Source organism: Lissotriton vulgaris, chromosome 7 (genome assembly GCF_964263255.1).
Source record: "Lissotriton vulgaris chromosome 7, aLisVul1.2, whole genome shotgun sequence".
In the NCBI taxonomy this organism is placed as follows: Eukaryota; Metazoa; Chordata; class Amphibia; order Caudata; family Salamandridae; genus Lissotriton; species Lissotriton vulgaris.
Window position 1 is genome coordinate 222,787,528 of NC_141695.1, and position 22,743 is coordinate 222,810,270.

General features: G+C 42.1%; 1 protein-coding gene across 1 annotated transcript in view; it reads left to right on the forward strand.

Moving 5' to 3' along the window:
- The window catches only part of LOC147701255 (uncharacterized), a 282,557-nt gene extending 266,695 nt beyond the window's left edge, over positions 1-15,862 (forward strand). The window contains 1 exon segment of the mRNA XM_086929324.1: positions 14,348-15,862. Coding sequence (XP_086785450.1) covers positions 14,348-15,546 — 1,199 coding nt within the window. The 3' untranslated portion in view covers positions 15,547-15,862.
- Positions 15,863-22,743: the final 6,881 nt, after the last annotated feature.

Genomic DNA, 22,743 nt, shown 5'->3' on the forward strand with positions numbered 1-22,743 from the left:
ATAGTAATGATAATTCCTCCTTACTGGTAAAACTGTATTTAACATTACTGTTTCAGAAATGCAACTTTTAGAAAGTGGACATGTCTCTGCTCTTACTGTTCCATGTCTGGCGTGGATGACAGTAACACTTTGTGCATTCCCGCTAGACAGCCGCAAACACAGGACAGTTATATGTATTTGAATGCTCATCTGCATTCTGATGACTCCTTCTGGGCAGGAAGAGAGGGGGGAGCTGATACTTACACCTGAATAGGCAGTGTTCTGTTCCTCCAAAAGGGCTGATTACCGTCTACCAAAAGGGTGGAGCCAAGGCTGGGAAGGAAGGACCTCTGTGAACTTCAAAGACCCTTCTGTGATGTCATTCTGACTTCAAAGACACAACTGGGTGTAAGTACTGGATCTCTGACCCCACTAAGACAGTACACTACTGGACCTATGAAGAATTCTACCAGGAAGAACCACTGCTGTGCTTATACAATGACTGTCACTTTGCTCGACTGCTGCTCTGGAAAAACTGCTTTTCTGCTCTTCTGTGATGCTTGCTAATTTGCCCTGCTGGGGAAATGCCTGGACCCATCTCTCTTGATCCCAGGGTTACTCCAAGGGTTTGCCTGTTTGCCCCCATTCTGAAGTCTCAGGGACATCAAAGACGTCCTTCAACACCGCAGCAGCACCAGGACTCTGCCATCTGTAAGTCTCAACCTGCCAAGTGGTGCCAACCTTGTCCTGGGCCCTCAGAAGTGAGGTTTCTGTGATAACGCAACAGAATAGATGCATCATTTCTTTTGCGCCAGTCAGAACCCCAAAGCATTACTGCTCAAGAACATATGTTTGATGACTGTGTGGCCTCGATGTCAATGGACTGCATCGCAAAGGGGTTCCCCGGCAAAGCTTCTCCGACTGCATGGATCGGAAGTGACACGTCACCCACATCCAAGGGAGTGACTGCAATGATGCATCTTCCATCCAAAGTACTTTCTCAGCAGGCCAAGGATAGTCCTTGTATTCGACATGTGCTCCATTACGGTTGGCCTGAACTCTGGATTTACCCCGTTCAAACACAACCAGTTATCCCTGGTTGGCACGTTAGGACTACAATCACTATATTTTCAAATATCCTCAAAAAATTCATAACTGTGTTTCTACGTATTGGATTTTTGTTACATAGTTGTTGTTTTGTTTATAAAATTATAATCTATTTTTCTAACCCTGTGTGGAGTATGTTTGTGGTGTTTCCATTGTTTTGCTGTGTGTGTGTGTTGCACTAATACTTTATACATTGCCTCTTTAGATAAGCCTGACTGCTCTGTGCCAAGCTACCATAGGGTGAGCACAGGTTAGCTTTTAGTGGGTATCTAGCTTAACCTGACTATAGCGGTGTTCCTTACTTGGACAAAGTGCACACCATTGCCAACTAGAGACCCCATTTTTAACAATTCCAACGTGTACTCAGGATTTCATTTGTCCTAACTCTATGTTGTTATGCAGTCCCCTGTACGTGTTCAAAGATTGTCTAATTTTCTCATTTACAGTACTCTTCAGCTTGTTCCCTGAGCACACTTCCTCTCTGTAATGTTTCATGCTTATTCTTCCACAACAGATACCACTACAGTGCTCTGTTATTCTGATTGAAACTTTTATCATTGTCATCATAATGTATCTTAGATAACATGGACGCAGTCAGATAGTTCACAAACTCACTGATGCACTGATGGGTGAATTAAACGTTGACAAAGTGTATTCTGGGTCAAATCAATCTGATGGTCAACTGATATATCCCACAGCTCTCACTTGGGTATTGTCATCTTACTTTGTGGTAAATGATCTTTGATGAACAGACCTCAATAACTATATGTTCTGCTAAAATTACCAGTTACTATTCGGATTAGTAACTAATTGCAAGTCAGTTGCTCCTTTTACAACTATGAAGGAGATATATTTATTCCAACAGTCATGATATATGTCATGATATATGTCTTATTGCCTGATTTAAATTTCGCTTCATCACTCAGTCACAATGGAAACTGATATCCCGTCCGTTGAAATATAAATCCCATTTGATATGATGGGATTTATATTTCAGCGGATGCAATATCCATCCCCGTTGTGACGGAGTAACCTGTCCGCTCAAATCTAAATCGGCTCCTAAGTGGCTTGGAACTCTTCGTTATTCGCCAAAATCATAATAAACAGAAGCTCATTTTTTCTACAAAATTACTAAATCTGTGTTATCATTTTATGTCTAGCTATTATATATAATATCATTTTTACATCATAAGATTAGTATTGCCTAAAATCCACAAATTAAAATTTTGATTTCGTTTTTTCTTTCATGTACAGAAGATATGAGATGTAAGGTTTACAATGTTTTGCCAGTCCTGTGATTTTTGTTCATGATCAGGACTTCCTGCTTTTGGAAGATGTTCCTTTGAAGGGTTATTTTCCTTTTAAGAGTAATGGAGCTGAAACTCCATTTTGGATTACCAATTAAGTAGGAGCAGAGGAATCTGTTCCTTGTGAGAAGAATCTGATTCAAATGTCCCCTGTGTTCATTGTCTCACAGAACACCTGTCTTGAAGTTCTTTCCATTTGAGATTTGGCTGCAAATTGACATGCACTATGGTGAGGCTGCTTCAAGCCTCAGCAGCTTGACAATTTCTGGACCCATCCTGGCTTTGCTGAGGACTTTGGCCAAGTTTGTCTGTCCTCCTGGAAGCCTGTTTACGTAGATCCTCTTGTCCAACGTCTATGTAGACCCTTCAAGCGGCTCCAGCTGAAGAACTTTTCACTCCGCATACTTTTTGTAAGGACCAATGTAGAATCACTTACTGGGAAGAAACACTAACTTGAAAATGACCAGATACAAGATAGCTAAATGTGACTTAGAAATGGCAGAGGCAATGGTCAAGAACAACAACAAAGTTTATTGCAAGATCATTGCGTTACACGCAACAAACTAGCGTACAACAATACATGATACCATTTGCATGCAGAATATGGCTGAGCGCAGTGCAGCAGGATAGACAGGAGAGGAGTTTTCAAGGACTGAAGAGAGGACCAGCCTCTGTCTAATAAGGGCGAAGTCTTGGGAAAAGGGAAGGGAAAGAACAGGAAGTTATAACAGAGTTGCACACAGAGGCTCAGAGCCTGGCAGTAAATGGGAAGAGTCTGATCATAAATGATGTCCAGCTTGAGGGCCAGAGTGCAACAGGGAAGAAGCAAAGGGTGTGTCGTCTGTGTGAGTGTGCTTGAATTATATATAGTGCAAGGGTAAAAGCAAATGTAGATAGTTATGCAATCCGGATATATTTACAGTTTTTCCACAGATTTACTTTGTCTGGCTGTAGCAGATTCACCTTTATTGCATATTCTTCCTAGATTGGTTGCATATTTATGGACTGACTTTGACTGGTGTTATGGCATTGTGCCCCATGACAATACCATTCAGAATCACAGTGTGGGTTCTTTTTCCCGATATACATGTACTCTGAAATTGACAAACACACAGTCTAGGCAGCATACTCACGGTAGTGCAATAAGTGGAAAATGTGTTGCAGGGACCAGTAGCACCCTACGAGTTTCAGCTGAAAGCCTTGCTCATGGTAGTAGGTTGTAGGTTATTGGTCATTGCAAGTCCAAAACTAGCTTTTTGTTACATTTAATTCACCCCTAAGGTCTGGCCTAGATGCTCAAAGGGTGGGGTGCATTGTTATAACAAGCATTTACAATGCAATAGGTCTCGGGTTAATTACGTTTGAGCTATTGGCATTGCTAAATATTTCAACACCAACTGCAACAAAAGTCTAAATTATAGGCCAAAAAAATGTGTATTTATTTTTGAAGCAATGGTGACATGCTGTGCTTTAGATGAATATGTTTAAAAGTAAAGTGCGCCATACTGCGATTGCTGTGAAGTGACGGATAGTGTTGTGTGCCTGGTGAAAGTGGGCAGTGACGGCTGGAGGAGTGTGCCTCCTGAAAACGTGCACCGCCTACAGCAAAACTAACCCCTACATCACCACTCAATCCCCACCGCGTACAGCACCGCTCAACTCCCAACGCCTACAGCACCGCTCAACCCCCACCGCGTACAGCACCACTCAACCCCCAACGCCTACATCACCACTCAACCCGCAAAGCCTACATCGCCACTCAACCCGCAACGCCTACAGCACCACTCAATCCCCATCGCGTACAGCACCACTCAACCCGCAACGCCTACATCACCACTCAACCCGCAATGCCTACAGCACCACTCAACCCGCAACGCCTACAGCACCACTCAATCCCCACCGCGAACAGCACCACTCAACCCACAACGCCTATATCACCACTCAACCCGCAATGCCTAAAGCACCACTCAACCCGCAACGTCTACATCACCACTCAATCCCCACCGCGTACAGCACCACTCAACCTGCAACGCCTACATCACCACTCAACCTGCAACGCCTACAGCACCACTCAAACCCCACCGCGTACAGTACCACACAACCCGCAACGCCTACATCACCACGCAAACCACAATGCCTACATCACCACTCAACCCGCAACGCCTACATCACCACTCAAACCACAATGCCTACATCACCACTCAACCTGCAACGCCTACAGCACCACTCAATCCTCACCGCAAACAGCACCACTCAACCCGCAACGCCTACATCACCACTCAACGTGCAACGCCCACAGCACCACTCAATCCCCACTGCGTACTGCACCACTCAACCTGCAACGCCTACATCACCACTCAACCCACAACGCCTACATCACCACTCAACCTGCAACGCCTACAACACTTCAAATTTTTGGAACAAAACTGCTTCCTTATTGCTACAGTAGAAGATATACTTTAATACAATACTCATATGAAGTTGTCCTTTGTCGTGTCTGTGCGGAAGTATATCTACTATTTCGGATACGAGAGCTGGGTTCCCTTAAGAGAGAGATTATGTCGCTGTGTGTGTTACTGAAAATTCACACGGCGGTGCAGTTTTCAGAGCAGGCTGACTGCTTCCTCTCCGAACCCCGCCGCCCCCCTCTCTCTCCCACCCTCCCTTCCTCTACGGCTTTAGTGTCATGTTGCACAGCTTCCTTGCTGCTGATGCAGTCTTTCCCTACAAAACTGCTTTCATAAACCGTGGGTTGACATCTTGGAAACAGGACAAACTTTCCTTCCCGCGTCCTCAGTGCCCTGCCTGTCTGTGCACGCAGATTCACATATGCTCCCACCCCCTTTCGCTTGAGAGGAAAGCACAAAACATCAAAGCACATCTTTGCATTTCCCCGTAATTTCAGTTCTAAAACGAGTGCTATACAAATATTCAAAACAAAGATAACTTCAATTGAATGTGCGTTACATGCAAAAGATATACCGGAGAAGGAACACACGTGGTGATATTAGTGCAATCTCACACCCCTGGACTCATGCAATCAAAGATGCTTGTGACAGTTCTTGACTTAAAGCAAAAGATGAAAGAAGCCCAAATGTTCTCTGTTATCTCCCAAACTCTCTCCTTATCACTGCCTGTCACATTTATCAAAAATCATCACAATTCGGTAACTGTACTAATTCGTGACTGATTTTTAACTAGGCCTATTCTACTCTGTAGTGCCGAGAGGGTTGGCTTTCATATTCATGTGAGCTTTACAGGTATGATATCACGGTACTTAACAATTACATCCAAAAACGCTGAGCTGGAAAACGACGCATAAGACATTTCACAAATATTTTAGAGGTAAACTGCTCATAATTCTACAGGAACAAAAACAACCACTGGTCCTGCACATAAGCGCGCTGTGCGAACCACAAATGCGTCTAGTCGTCCTCACCAGATGACCTTTAACAAGCTTTGACCTAGAGGCGTTTTAGATTGGACTCTTTCAGAGCAGAAAACCAACCCAAGAAGTCACCATGCCTGCCCCTCCCCCACTCTCTGTTGAATACACACTCCCTACTGTACACACCTGTCTGGGTTAAACAAGGTAAGACAAAGGAAATGCGTCTAGGCCGCCTCCAGCAGAAATAAATTACAATGTGTTTTGGTTATGTAGCATGTACCAGCTTGTCCAGTCCAGTTCCAAGCATACATAATCTTGGCAGAAGTGTGTGTGTTTGGGGGGGAAGAGAGTGGGGGGCCGTGAGCGGCAAACTGCAGACAACGATTTTGTGATGATCATACGTTTTTTCCACTATGCAGCCAGGGATTAGAAGACTGATCTCCCGAATCCAGTTGGCAAAATGACCCATAGAACAGTGTTCTTTTCCGTTCAGGTATAATAAAAGTTGATCAGTGAAGTTGTGCCTGTCCCCTGCAATAAATCTTTGGTTGATAAGTGAGCCGACTAGCCGAGTGAAGCATGGAGGCTGTGAAGCATCGCAGTGCTGATAAAAGGCACGCAGATGCCCATGCAGAGCAAGGTACTAGCAATCACCGCAATAATTCGACCAACTATGACATACTCTTCACCAGTTTGGAGTGGCTGCCGCCCGCAGCTTCGGAAAGACCTAAAGAGACTACAGAGCAAGGCCTTCCGGATTGCAGCAGGTGCTCTTAGGTTCACACGAACAGCAGACCTCCACAGAGACCTAGGCATTGAGATGTTGGACGACCATCTCCTCAAACTCAACAGGACATTCTACAAAGGATTGGATCAAAAAGATAACCCACTGATCAGGAAACTCGCAGACATCTATACAAACCCATTTGACCGCTACCCGCGGCACATCGAAGCGCTAACCCTGTGAAACTGAAACAGCAACGCAGCATCGAAAAACTCATCACTGCCTGAAGGCATAATTGCCTCGGCAGGCAACCAAAACCCTTTCACTGTCTGACGGCATAATCGCCTCAGCAGGCAACCAAAATCCTTTCACTGTCTGCTGGCATAATCGCCTCGGCAGGCACCTAAAACTCAACACTAGCAGAGGGGAACAGTGTTTACAACACAACTTTTACAACGCAGTACCTTTACGACGCAACCATTACAATGCAAGTCATTACAACGACTTGCGCTGGGGGGTGCTCTAGGATAGGGAATACTTTTAATTTACTATCCAACACCTTCCCTACTATCCACGGGGACTGGAGTTGGAATAGTATATTAAACTATTCACTATCCATCGCCCCCCAACGCAAGTCGTTGTAACGACTTGGGTTGTAAAAGTTGTGTCGTAAAGGCATGTGTTGTAAAAGCATGCGTTGTAACGACGTACATCCCTATCAGAAGGTATCAGATAGACAAAGACAAGACTCTTTGAGTAAACATGCTGACAATTCTGCAAACTCAATTGACTGCTACACGCGGGCCCATAACTGAAGTTAACCTTGTGATAGAACCTCAACTGTGACAAAGTGTCACACATCAATAAGGCAACCTGAACAGCGACTACAAAATTCTAAATGAATGTGGAGTAATGAGGCTACTGCCTCGGTATCCAAAAACTCACCACTGTCAGAAGGAATCTGACAGACGAAAACAAGACAGATGACGGAAGCACCCAACAAAGTGCACCACGTAATAAACTACATTTGCAGTCGCCAAAAAAACAGTATTGCACGATGTTTTTTTCCGTTTTATATAGCGCAAATTCCACTCGAAGGTAGCAGTGCTTTAAATGAGCACCAGTTGCATTCCCCACGGACAGTCAGTTGTAGATACGGAAAGATTAAGTGCCAGATGGTCGTTTAGGGGCATCCAGATGCCGGAACTGGGAGTATGGTGATCCAAGTTAGCACAGCACGCCATGGCCAGCAGCTGCGACGCTGGTGAAGGCAGGAAAGCTGGCAGTTGTGGAAATGCGAGCAGCAAAGGAAACAAGTATTCCCTAACTAAAAAGATAACAGCCTTCAGCGTAACTAAACTGTAGTTGGTCAGTGCTGCTTCCTGCTAAAACGGAAGTGATGTATCAGATCTTCAGCCGACAATAAGACAGATAAGAAGAGCAATGCCACACTTAACCAATGGCAAGCTTTAAGACAAATTATCCTCCATGTTCTGTTTACAATAGGTCTTGCGACAGCTCAAGCGCTGTCTACTCGAGACCTAAAAAGCAGGGGCAATGTAATACATAGCTGCCAAGATTTCAGATTGCGATGTGTGACGTTTTCATAATTTTTGTGTAATTATGAGTGACATTTCACCGGCTATGAGTGACACTTTTACGGAAGCAAAATCAAGCAATAAAGACTGGGAAGTCATACATATCAGCAACTATACCCATTTGAGCAACAAGGCACTATAGGAAGATGTTAAAACTGATGAAAAGCACCAGAAACAGAAGCCCCTACTGCCCTCCTAAAGTGATCGTACTGTTAATAAGAAACGAGGACTCAGATGTGCACCACTCTCATTGACAGTCCAAGCTGCAACACTGCAAACAAAAGAACGTTTCTGCAAATGTCAGCAAATTCAGTTATTGTAGTAGGGTCAGATAGAAAACATGCGCAGTGTGCCTGCCACTAGCTCACCTCGAGTAGAGAAAATATCATAATGACTGCAATACTGGGGGCTACTGAATGTAGCCGAGGTTCAGACTCCATTTCTCATATTTTGGTGTTCCGCTTTATTTTCTTCTGCTGTGAGAACAAATGGAAAAAAAAGCTTTACCTGATGGCTTTCTTGACTGTTCGGCCGCTTCCCAGGTGACCTCTGAGAGGCAGAGGCAGGCTGCGGGGGTGCAAGAGGCGGCATGCTCGTCACCTCAGCTACCCGGACCTCATGTAATAACCATCTGCTCTTGCAGTGCCTCTGACATGACTGTAGGGCCCGCATCACCGTCCAGTGACCATTAGATCCAGGAGGCACCAACGTTACCCCTTAAAGCACAACTCCTGGAAGCCCGCCACAATACACTGTGTTTGCTCTGTTGTTCTTCTGCAGCCTCCAGGCTTAGGCAGCGTGACTCCCCCTCAGTGACGACCGGCCCTGTCACAGCTGTTGCATAATCATGCAGCACTATCCCTCACCAAGTGGCCCCGAGTCGGCTGCTCAGACGGTAATTCGCTGGCGGGCGGGGAGACCAATAATTCAGCTCCTGGGCCTGCCGTGCTCCACCGTGGGTAGCTCTGCAGGGCAGGACAGGTTCTGAGGTGCAAACAGCAGTGTGGGGTGAGCCAGTAGCCGAGCGCCATGATGCCCGGACCCCTGGCCAGGCCCGCAAACCAGTGAGGCTGAGTAAGCAGTCCAGCCACTCCGCAACAGTCTTTACAAAATATAATAACTCCCTGCGCCTTTTGTTAGCAGGATGTCACGTCACGTGCTCCTATGGCGTTACGGCAAGTCTGAGACTTGTGTCACTCAGCGCCATGGCGCCACGGAAATAAAAAAAGATACATTTTAGCAAAACTGCTGGCTCAGGCTGCCCCTGTGAGGGTGAGACTGCTCAGCTGCTGAGAGCGCCCAAAGCCTGTGCAGGCACTCAATCGCGTTGCCAGCTGCCACATACAGTTGTTTGCAGCGCGCTTTTTGTGACAGCAGAAACTACTGCATTATGCGTGACAATGCATTTCAGTATGGTGATGCGGACCACCACACTGAAATGCGTTAGTGTCACGTCTGATGCGTGATGCTTGGCAGGACTGGTAATATATGTTTTATATGCCCTGGGAATTTTTCTCTATTGTAATGCTGCTAGCTCCCTAGGCTGACATAGGAAATCTTTATTAAACTTGATAAACCAATAAAGTCTAACTTTTGATTGAAGCTAGCTAGACCTGTCATTCAACATATCAAAATAATGGTTACAATAAATCCAACAACTTGTCACTGTCTAATTTGTTATAACTATTATAACAGGAAAGTGGTTTTAGAACGTACTTCCTGAAGTTACTTAATGAATCCATGTAGTACTCTCTGCTGATTGGTCAGCCCTTTTACAAGCTGAGCCAAGCTGATACCTGAGTAGGTGTGAGGAAGCTTGGGGCTGCAACAATAGCCCTTTTATGGACATGGACATTCCTGGAGACGCCAGGGAGCAGAAGGGGGCTAGGGATATAAGCTGGACTTCAAAGGCAGGAAAACAGATGTCATAGGAGCCAGGCCAACCCCACTTCCTTGATCTCCTGCCATATGAGAGCCCCCAACACCCCCCCCTATTATATTAGGAGATGGGCTGGAGGGTGCATGATGTTAGACATTATCTACACCTCCGGTTTGGGTTACACAGACACGCATACCAAGGAGAGAATTTGTTCATTATGATTTTTGGGAGAACAGTGTATTCTGGGTTGAAAATATGCCACACTTTGTAGGAAGTGGTCATAGAAGAGGGACGTAGCTTTACTCATACAGGTTGGGATGCCCCCCTCCCCTGCCATCCCAGAATAGAGGCCCCTAGACTGCACCACAGAAGACTTACACTCCCAAGGCTGTGCCTGACTTAACCAAAAAGGCATGGACTCCCTGACTGATCATAAACAGGTAAAACAGAGCTGGAAGTAGTCACCCTTCCCACCAAAGAGAGGATCACCCCAAATGACCAGTGCAACTGGATGTTTTCTGGACTGTGCAGGTACATTGTGGGAAAGTGAGTCCTAAGACCCCAAGAGGCAATCCGGGGTCTCTGAACCTTTGGCTAGTGCTACTGGACCCTTATTTTCCCCAAAAGAACTCAGAAACAACAAGCTCTGCAGCGTTTAACAGAAAAGCTCCAGGAGGCGACCGGCTCCGGAGATCCTTGCCGTTGAGGACAAAGACTTCTTGAGGCTCACCGAGGCATCGCATTGCAGCAGGCTGCAGTCATTGAATTGAACTCAATCACTAGTCATCAAGCGAAAAGCTCCAAGAAAAAGATTAAGTATCTGATTTAGATTTCGGCAGACAGGTTGCTCCGTCACAATAGAGATGGATGTCCCCTCCGCTGAAATATGAATCCCTTAGGAAATAATTACATTTTGAGTTCAGCAGATGGGATATCTGTCACGGTTGTGACAGAATAACAAATCTCCCAAAATCTAAATCAGGCCCTAAGTCCAAAGATACAGTTTTGACCGGGACCTAGCCCTCAGCCTATCCGACCCACACTCCTTTGCGGTCAGCCTAAAACTTTGACTTTATCTCGGTCTAGCCCGAACATATAGCTATGAGCGACGCTTTATGCTTTTTTCGCACTCAAATGCACAATTGTTTATTTAATCCAGGGGTCTCCAAACCGGTCCTGGAGGGCCGGATCCATGCCAGATTTTTAAAATAACTACATGTATCTCAATGGGCATATCCAAAAAATCTGGCATGGATCCGGCCCTCCAGGACCGGTTTGGAGACCCCTGATTTAATCCTTACACATTTATATTTCAGTGCCCCTATATTGGGTTTAGTCATTTAAAAAAAAATATTCTTTAGTGTGGCTGGATGTTTATTGTGCCTTGTTTTTTACATATTTACTGATTTGTTGGCATTAAATGCTTAAAATATACCTGTATCCTAAGTTAACGCTGACTGCTTGCTTGCTAAGCTACCAAGGGTTGAGCTAGGATTCATTTAGTGAGACTTGACTTGACCTATAAGTGATTGTGGAATTGTTACCAGCTGAGTGTGAATACCCTCACCTACTAATAACCAACCACTTCCCTACATTTCTATAAATTAGTATCCCATACTCACATATGTCGGTCATTGTCTATAACTACTTTTGTGAAGTACAGAAAGTAAATAAATACAACATAGACAAAGGGTAAATAATAGGGCATGCTACAATATTGGACACTGTCACCATGTTGGATAGAATAAGAGGCAGGTAACACCAATAATTAATAGTAAATACATGAAAATAGCATCACATTCAAGTGGGAATATTTAACAAAAAACTTTAATACCCCATAAAATATGAAGACCAGAAAAATCATGCCTATACCACATCACAAAACAAAAAGCATAACTAAACTTATCATGCCCATGTGGGCTTTACCACAAAGATAATTATCAATAAGTATTCTAACTAACAAAGTAGAAACTCAACTTATTCAATTGAAACTTTGTCACTGAGGTGTATCCAAACGTACAATGTTCTTGTTTTCTGAAAAACAAGTGTATTCTATTCTTACTTTCTCTAAATCCAAGTTTTAAAACATACAGAGCTGTAGCTGAAGCCAAGAGAAGCTACAGCCAAATCACAGTACCAAATGCATAGCATGAGTTCCTGTCTAAATGAACTAAGCCTAAGTGAGCATTTAACTCCTCATCTGGTTGAGTCCTTTTGAAAGTGTTGGCTTGAGATTAATTGCCTCAATCTGAGTTCTCTGTCAGTACCCCTATTAGTCTCCTTCATACTTTCTAAGACAAAGAACCTCAATATCCTAGGTTCACTGACATGTTGAACCTCAAAGGAATGGCCCACAGGGAATAAATGATTTTTACCCTGTATATCTCTTTTGTGTTCCAGTATACTCTTCTTCATCTGGTGGATAGGGCTACCAATGTATCATAATCCACAGGGACATAGTATGCAGACCACAAAATCTGATTTGCATGTTTAAACAAAATGAATATACTGAGGTTTATTTGAATATGGTACATCGTGCCTGGTCACATTTCTGCTAAATTTGCATGCGCTGCAATTTCCTCAAATGCAGAAGTCCTTCATGTCAATACCCTGTGTATCAAAAGGACTCAACCAGATGAGGAGTTAAATGTTCACTTAGGCTTAGCTCCTCTTGGCTTCAGCTACAGTCCTGTATGTTTTTAAACTTGGATTTCGAGAAAGAAAGAGTAGAATATACTTGTTTTGTATGTTTTTCAGAAAACAAGAACATTTAATTGTTGGATACACCTCAGTGACATAGTTGCCATTGAGTAAGTTAAGAGTTTCTACTTTGTTAGTGACAATACTTATTGATAATTATATGTTTGGTACAGTCCACATGGGCATGATAGGTTTAGTTATGCTTTTTGTTTTGTGATGTGGTATAGGCATGATTTTTCTGGTCTTCATAGTATATGGGGTATTAAACGTTTTTGTAATATATAGTCACTTGAATGTGATGCTATTTTCATGTTTTTAGTATTAATTATTGATTAACCTCTGATTTCGCAAGTAAATCTAACATTGATGATAAAAGAATATCAATAAATCTTATTCATGATATTACTTGGGAACTGAATTGTTCCATTTCTGGTGCCTAGATCACCTGCTCCTGCCAACAGCCCATTACTAAATAGGCATAGCTGGAACTGAAGCAGGTGTCTCTAACCGATCCCGGTCTCTGCAGGTCTATCTTCTAATCAACCAAAAACAGTTATTGTGCTGACAAAACAAGATCATGGTTAACATGGTCCATGCTATATACCATAGACCTAGCACGAAAAAATGTTTTGCAGACCTATACCCCCATGGTGTGTTCAATACTTGTATAGACTGCACATACTTCTATTGTGATCAACAAATATGCTTTTTTCCTAAGTTATGCATGATATATGTGCAAGGAAGTCTCAGGAATCGTTTAAATATGAGGGTAGAGCTTCAACAAAGGGAAGTAGAAAATAGTCATTTCCAGTGGTGGCCGGTACGGATTGTGGGTGGCGGGTGATAGGAGGGGGGCAGGGCACAACGTTAAATAAAACAAATACGCTTACCATTACGCCGGTACCACGTCTCCACCCCTGCTCTCCTTCGAGCTCCATTAAACACAGCCAGGATCACCTGACCAATCACAACGCTGCAGTGCAGCATTGTGATTAGTAAGCCCCCAGGCTCCACTGACCACTCACAATGCTGCAATGCAGCATTGTGATTGGTGTGAGCGCAGTAGTTCAGTGCTCAGCCAGGGATTGGGGGCCTGGGCATGTTCTCCATGCAGGCTGTAATGCAGCCTGCATGGAGAACAGGGAAAGTGTGCACAACTGGGCCGACCAAACAGTCATTGCTCACTTAGGAGTGTTCTACCACTCCTCTCTTGCTCTGCAGCCCCGAACCCCTCACATAAAGTTGATGCAAATCAAGCTGCTTCAAGGCAGTGGGGTAACGATCCTTCCGCTTATAGGAGGAGCCACCACTGGTCATTTCCATTGAAATATGTAGATTATTTTCAACTTCTCTTTGTCTATTCATATCCATTAACTGCAAATCAGATTAAGATCATATATAAAAGAACTTTACTTACAGAGAGGTAGCACTTTAATCTGGAAAATAGTGAAGCATGTAATAACCTTTATCCCTTAAATTGATTATTTCTAAAATGTAAAAATATAATAAATCAAAGAAGGTAGAAATAGGTACAAATTAATTGGAAGCCCGATTGAAGCATTCACGCGGTATACATTTTATGTGAAATATGCATCACAAAGTAATATGATTTTACATACCATACCACTATATTGATATGACTTCTCTTTATTTTGATGTTCTTAGGTGAACAGTCTACAGCTCCTGCTGGAAAAGAATTTGTTATCCCTAGCCCAACATTCCTTAACCAAAAGGAAGTTAAGTTGGAGTTCCGCGTCACTGCATATGAGGACCAAACCAAAGTCAGTCTTGTCTATGAGTTAATCAAATTGAAGAGGGCGTTTACCCTGAGCAAGAGACAGACAGCTGCTGTTTCAATAACCATTCCTGCGGAGATGTTGGCGAAGCGGAAAGACACCTCTTCTATTGTTATTAAGTCAGATAAACCAATTTCAGTTGTAACTGAAACTTTCAGAGGAACCCAGTCAGAAACATCTGAAATAATTCCTTTGCAAAAAGTGGGATCCGAATATTATGTGGTAACACCATCTGTAGGGGGAGAGGGCGTTAAGAAAGAGTTGTCTGTTACTAATTATGAAGGTAAAAATAAGGTTGTCATCTATCTAACTGGGCGTGTGGAACATCAGGGAAAGATATACACACCAGGAAACATACTTACTCTCAGCCTTGAATCTTTCCAAGAGGTTCGCTTACAAAGCAAGGACGATTTATCTGGCACCAGAATTGTATCAACTAAACCTGTTGCTGTTTCCAGTGGATATAGCTGTTCTGGGAAAGTAACCCCGTGTCATGTTTCCTTCCAGCTCCTTCCTACTTCTCGTTGGGGAACACAATTCTTTTTCCCGAGTTTAGCATTCCAAGGGAGGAGAGATATAGTGTTTATTGTTGCTTCACAATACACACAATTAAGTTATCAGGTGGGAGAACGCAAGTTAAGCCAATCATTAAAGGCCGGTCAAGTTTTGAGGATTGAATTAACAGAATCCGACACTGTCTCCATCACAGCCAGTGCAGGGGTCCTGGTCATGTACTATTGCACAGGGGGGAAAATCGGTGCACGCTCATATGAGCCATTCCTAATGAACATCCCAGACATGTCTCACTATGGCACCAGCTACCAGGTCATTGGCAATCCACACCTAGAGAAGAATATAGCAGTCCTGGTAGTAAAGACCTCAGCTCTCTCTCAAATTACATTTGATGGAAAATCTCTTTCAAATATTAGTTGGAAACGTTTCCCGGGCACTGAGTATTCCTGGGGGAAACATGATTTTGGCATTGATGGTGCCAGCCATACTGTGGAGCTTGGCAACACCCCATTCGGACTTATGATCATTGGGTACAGGAAAGGCAATGCCAAATGAGTTCTCATCTTTGATGTACCCTGTTCATATAACTAGCATGCTACCCAGTGGGCCATGTCGGCTCTCTGGTAATAGCTTATGCGCTTAAAGATGTGAAGCTTGCCATTTATTTTGCAATGTTAATCAATTTCTGAAAAGGTCTGCATGCAGTATGATTTGCTTTTCCACGTCTTTTGCCAAAGTGGAGTCACCCACTTTGCAGTACCTCTTTCTAACTTCCAGGGTGCCTTATCTTTTGTTAAACTGGCTTATTCTTTTTTTGAAAATGAAAGGTGCACCAAATGTGTTGTTTCAAATAAAAATATTTCTCGCTCTGGATTGTTGTGAAAGTTCATATTTACCTGGTCGCAGGCCCTCGTTGTCAACTGTATTGAAAAAAATATGAAGCTTCAAGGGAAGGTTTTAAATGAGTACTCAAATCATGTATGTGTTATTACAAATCTGTATATCAGGAGAATCTAGCCACTCGATTTCAAATTTAAAGCGGAACATGTTAGGTATAAGGATGAAGAGAAGTAAAGTAATTTTGATTGAAGGGCAAATTACTTTTTTGACCGATTCAGAGAATGCTTATCTAGTTTAATTGGCTTGCCTGTGTTCTCTGGCTGGGATCAAAAGCATCGACCTTTGTAATATAAAAGATGTATTTACGCATGTCCGCATTTATACACTGTGGTTGTGTCCAGAATCTATTCACTTTTTCTGGGTGAAAGGACTAACTTTCTATTACAACCCCCCAACCAACCCACAGACCAAAACATGGCCCCTTAATGGAAATCCAATATATGAAAGACTAGTAACATTGTCAGAGACTACATGCTAAGAACACGTACAGACAGTTTCCCTGGCCAAAGCTATAAAGGAATCACAAAGAAAGGTCACATGCATGACCCAAACCATGCAGAGGCTTGGCAGCAGCCAACAGTAGCATTATTGTCAAAAGTAAACAACTGCATCCCCTTCTTTATAGTGTTTTTTGTTCAATAATGTTATTGATTTTCAAAAAGGCATATAAATAATTAAATACAATAAAAAGGTGTATCACCCTTTGATGAAAGAGAAAGCAATACAATATAACAGTTGTGAACGTGTCACATAAATTTCCTCTAACAAATTTCATAAGTGTAGTACAAGAAATAAAGAATGGCACCAAGGAACCTGAATGAAAGTCAAAAATATCACCATGATAGAAGATTGATTACAGAAGAAGAGAAGAAGGAAGAGAAAAAGAAAAAGCAGAAAACAGAGAGACAGAGAAAAAGAAAGAAAAACTCGGGGGGAGAGGAAAAGGGGAAGGAAGGAGGGAAATAAGAAAGGGAGGAAGGAACGGAAGGATCTCCTGCATCACCACAAAAAGTAAGAAGAACAATAAACAGAATGACGCCACAAAGGGATATTGTTCAACCAACCCTTTTGACGCCAAATTAATATACTCATCCAAAGCCCTCCAAACACCACTAGAAATAGAAGGGGAGAGATGAGCCTCATCTATGCACACTTCGTAAAAAAGATACCCACGCCCACCAAGTATGAAAAGAGATGGAACTGAAAGATTTCCATTCCATGAGGACAACTTTCACCCCAATTGTCAACAACAGATCTAGTAATTGCAAATCTAAAGAGTCCAATGGTAATGGTATAGGGGACGCTAATGGGCACAACACAATCATGGGAAAGAAGAGCTGAAATTAAATCTTAAATATTAACAGAAGATGTTTATGGACCAAGTCCCAAAAGGCTGGAGTAGGGAGCACTCAAAAAACATATGTGGATAATCGCCTGCAGCCAAGCCACACCTCAAACGAAGATCGTCATCTTTAAGATTGAGCGAGTGTAAGCGTACTGCAGTCCAATGCAATAAATTAAGAGAGAAAAATTTAGATTGAATTAGAGGAGGGGCAATTTTATTGCGAAGAGAACGCCTCCCAATTAACTGCCAAGAGTCTGAGAAGATGTGTGCAGTAAGATCATGACCAAAATGATGTAACCATTTCTGTTGAGTAACAGTGGACAAGGCAGGTGGCGTGGAAAACAAAAATGTATAGATCCTAGAAGCCACATTTCCAGATCTAAGCCACATCTGCCATAAAGCAATAGTAGGAGAAACTGGAGCAAGACGCAGCTTAGCAAGAGCAACTTTTATTTTTAAAAAGGTATAAACATCCAAATTAGTAAGAGAAAATTGCTGAGCTAAGGAGGAAAAAGGTAATGGATCATTATTGTAATCATAAAGATGACGAACCAACGTAATTCCTTTATTAACCCAATAAATCATCAGTTTGGAATCAATTACAATTTTAAATTTAGAGTTGTGCAATTATTTTAACCGCTGCAATGGTGTCTAAGATAATAGTACGAGAGAACGGAATAGATAACGTGGATGTAGTTAAAAAACAGGAGGAAGGTAAAGGAAAAGAGAGTTCTTGTTCAATCCACACCCAAGAAGGTGTATGGCGAGGATCCGAGGAGAACCAAAGAGCCCCCTGAGAAGCTTAAAAAGCAACTTGATATTTCTCCCAATCGGGAAAATTACATCCACCCATATCATAGGCTTTCCTCAAAGACTTATAAGCAATTCTAGCTCTTTTATCGCTCCAGAGAAATTTAGAGGTGAGGGAATCAATTTCATGAAAAAAAGACGAAGAGAGCCTGATAGGAAGCAGAGAGGACACAAAATTAATAATGGGCGTTATCATCATTTTCAAAGATTGAAGGCGTCCCCACCAAGCGATATGCTTAGGAGACCACGTATCTAAAAGTTGACGAACCTTGAGTAAAGTCTGAGCTTTGTTAAAGGCTACTGTGTCATACAGAGTGCTACGAAACCAAATCCCCAATATTTAATCTTTTTTTATTGCCATTTAAATCCAGCATTCCCCATATGAGCTGGAAAGCAATAATCATTGAGGGGAAACATCTCCATTTTGTCATTGTTAAGGGAGTATCCAGAAACACTAGAAAAAAATTCATCATATCTGAAATGGCAGCAATGGCAAACACTATATCATCAGAGAAAATGAGGACATCATCTGCATGAGCAGCTGTTTTGATGCAGTGTGAGCCAAAAGTAAAACCTTTAATATCCTGATGCAGATCATTTAACCGAAGGAGCGGATCGATGGACAATAAAAACAAAAGCGGCGACATAGGACATCCTTGTGTAGTACCTTGACAAAGATTAAAAAATGAGGACGTAGCACCATTAACTCTAATATTCGCTCTAGGATGACATATAAGGGCATAACCATCTTAACAAAAAAGTCACCAAGACTGTGCGCACACAACACTGCATGTAAAAAAGACCAAGAGACCTTGTCGAAAGCCTTCTCGGCATTAAGGGCAAGAGCAGCCGCTGGAAGGGTAGACAATTTCGCTTTTCCTATGATATGGCAAAAGGTGCGGATGTTGTCTCTAGCCAATCTACCTTTGACAAAGCCTGTCTGAGATAGGTGAATAAGTAGTGGAATATAGGATTCCAAACGTTTGGATAAAGCTTTTGGCAAAAAGCTTTGCCTCCATGTTAAGGAGGGATATTGGACCTAAATTCTTAGGATCCGAATGGTCCTTACCTTCCTTTGGAATTACCACGATAGTAGCATCTGCAGCTGAACTCGAAACCGAACCTGATGAAATAATCAGTCTTAAGGCGAGGAACAACAGATGGGAAAAAGTCTTATAAAACATAATGGGAAATCCATCAGGTCCAGGAGCTTTACCAGAACGTTTGGCTTTGATGGCATTTATAATCTCTTCAGATGTAACCGGACCACCCAATTTCACACCATCATCATCCGACACAGTCTGGATAGGGATTGTCTTTAAAAACTGTTGACACTGGTTAAATGAGGATTGATGAAGGGGAGTATACAATTTACTGTAATATTCACGAAAAACCTCAAGAATCTCTTTTGTTTGAAATTTCTTAGAACCAGAGCTATCATTAATACAGGATATCTGAGATGACCTAAAATTAGATTCCTGAAACTTTAACGTTGCCGCCACAATCTAACCTGCGCATTTAACAGTAAACGTTCAGATTTCTGAGCTTGAACCCCAATATGAGCTCTTTTAGTGACAATAGTGTTGTAGGAATATTTTAAATTCTTAATGTTTTGCAGCAATTGTTTGTCTTTAGAATGTCAAAAGAGAAGCTCTTGTCTTTTGATATCCTCCGCTAAATCCGAAAGTTCCTTCTTGAAATCAGCATTCCTTTTTGCCATACTTATAATAACGTGTCCTCTAAGAGTACATTTAAAGGGCATCCCACAAAACTATTTGCGAATTGACTGAGCCTTCATTATCAGAAAAAAAAGTATAATGATCTCATCAGTCAAAGCCGTAACCTGAGTTTGATCATGCAGAATTTCGGTATTTAACCTCCAGGTACGAAGTTCTTTCTTATCAGCTAGATTTAAGAGAGAAAAGGATACAGCAGCGTGATCAGAAACAAGAATAGGATGGATGTAAGGGGATGACGAAAACTGTGAAAGAGCTGAGTGGACTGACTAAAAGATAATCAATACGAGAAAAGCTAGAATGAGGAGAGGAACAAAAGTCACTTCCGGTAGGATTATGAAGATGCCACAAATCTTGAAGATTAGCAGAAGCACACATATTGGTCATTTGCTTGTGAGCCCTAGGAGGACAGAATTTAAAAGCAGAATGCCTATCTAAAATCGGGTCCATTGGAAGATTAAAATCTACACCAACTATCAGATTACCCTTATGAGGAACCTCAGCAAGTTTTTGGGTGATCGAACACCAGAACAACTGATCATCACTGTTAGGAGCATAAATATTCATAACATAAAGATCAAGAGAACCATTAGAAAGTCTAGACAACAACCATCGTCCTTCAGAATCATGCTCTGCAGAAACCACAGATAACCCTGAATTTTTAGAGTAATGTTATCACTCCATTCTTTTTGCCAAGGGCATCAGAGCACACAACATCAAGGTCCCACTCTTTCCTCAACAACAAAGCTTCTCTGTAAGATATTTTCGTTTCTTGTAGTAACACTAAATCCGTAGAAAGACGCTTGCAATAATCCAAAATTTTCGCCCTTTTCACCGGGTGATTCAAACCTCGTACATTATGCGACAATACGTTCAAACCAGGCATAAAACCAGAAGAACATAAACCTCACGAGACACTGATAGCAAAGAAGATATTCCATAAAACAAAGCAATACATCCATATAAACAAAAAAGACACCACAAATAATACGCACCAGCAGGAGATCCAGGGAAAGAGAGAAAAAGAAAAGAGATAGAAAAGAGAATGAGAAAAAGAAATAAAAGCAAAAAAAAAAGGAAACAGAGAGACCAGAAGAAAGAAACCCACCAGGGGAGGTCTAGAGGAAACCAAATCCATACGAGGGGGGAACATGGAGAGGCAAGCAGAAAGGCCACCAAGGAAAAGAAAACGACAACCCATAAATCCATACTGTAGGGGGAGATATAAGAAGAACTATTAAAAAAAGGTAGGAGAAATTCGCAAACATACAATAATGTTATACAAAAGTATAACTAGTAAAAGGAGGGAAACAAACATGAACTATCAAATCAAGGATCATCTTACAATAAAGAAACCTATAGAATAAGTACATAGAACAGGCAAAGATTAAATCTCAATGTATAACAGAATAAGTGGTATCATATATCAAAGATAGCAATGAATAACAATAAATATAAATTCATCAAGAAGATTGAAAAAAACAAAGATATATTAATTCATAATTCACAAACTAATAACCAAATGTCATAATACAGTTAACATTCATTGGAATGATCAGAAAAAACAAAGATAATAATTCATAACACACAAACATTAAGCAAATATCATAATACAGTTGAGTAATATCTCAAAAGCAGTAAATCGGAAAAAGAATCAATAAAGAACAATAAATATAAAGCCAAAATCGATAAAAATATACAAGGTATAAAACGGAGACAAATGATATAAACACATCAACATATATAAAGGTAGAAAAAAAGGATCAACCCTAAAACGAGAAGAATATTAATACATAGCGCCCAGCCCAGAACAAATAGAAGAAAAAACAAACAATTGCAGGAAATTACAAAACAAAGAGAACAATCAAACAATAAAGCACAATAGACATGCAGCCTAAACAAAAAAGAATGAGATAAACATAAAGCGAAAACCAGATGATATATTCACAGAAAGAGAAATAAAGGCAGCTATGAAAAGATTAATCTATACTACTATTATATATATATATATTACTTTTGGCAAGGTAAACTCGGGAACCACAGCGCCAATCCACACACCCAATACATTGTTGTAATCCTCAGGGTGTGCAGATGGACATAGGCTATAGAAAATAAAAAAAAACGTACATTTAAAAATATAACTTCAAAAAAAATGTGCCCTGAAAGTAGCTCCTGGCCGCGACGCTGCGCTGGCCGCGACGTAGCGCTGGCCGCGACATAGTGCTGGCCGCAATGTACGTGATGACGAGAAGGAGCGGCAGTGAAGTGAGGAGCGCGGGGAGGAGTGGCAGCTCAGGTGCGTCATGATGAGGAGGAGCAGCGGTGAAGTGAGGAGCGCGGGGAGGAGCGGCGGCTAAGGTAGGGCTCTGGGACACGGGAAATGTCAGGGCGGGAGGGAGCCGGTGCGGGAGGTTGGCACTGAACAAATGCTGCTGAGGTAAGGCTCAGGCTCTGGGGGCAGCAATTCAGGCTTGCATACACTCCCATCCCGGCCCCCGCCCGCCACGACATTGTCTGGGACACAGACAATGTCTTGGAGGGCGGGGGCCGGGGCAGGAGTGCACGCAAGCCTGAAATGCTGCCCCCAGCCCCCTTCTGCCCTGGTCAACGCTGGGGCGGGCTGCTAGTAAATATATAAAATAAAAAACAGCAAACCACAAGAGTAACAAACTAAACATAAAGCAACCAAAAGAAGCAGTGAAACACCATCAGTACATACCAATGCATCCATTAAAAAAAAATGAGAAAGGAAAGAAACATATGAAGTGGAAGAAAAAATGAGAAGAGAAAAATTATTAAACATGAACAATGAACAACAAACTGGGAATAAGCTAAATAAAGCATAGAAACAAAATAAGAGAGAGAAAAACAAATAATACAAAACCTTCGCCTCAAAGATAGGTTACAACATGTTAACCACGGAGTTATCATAACACATATGTACATCTAGAAGTCTGGTAT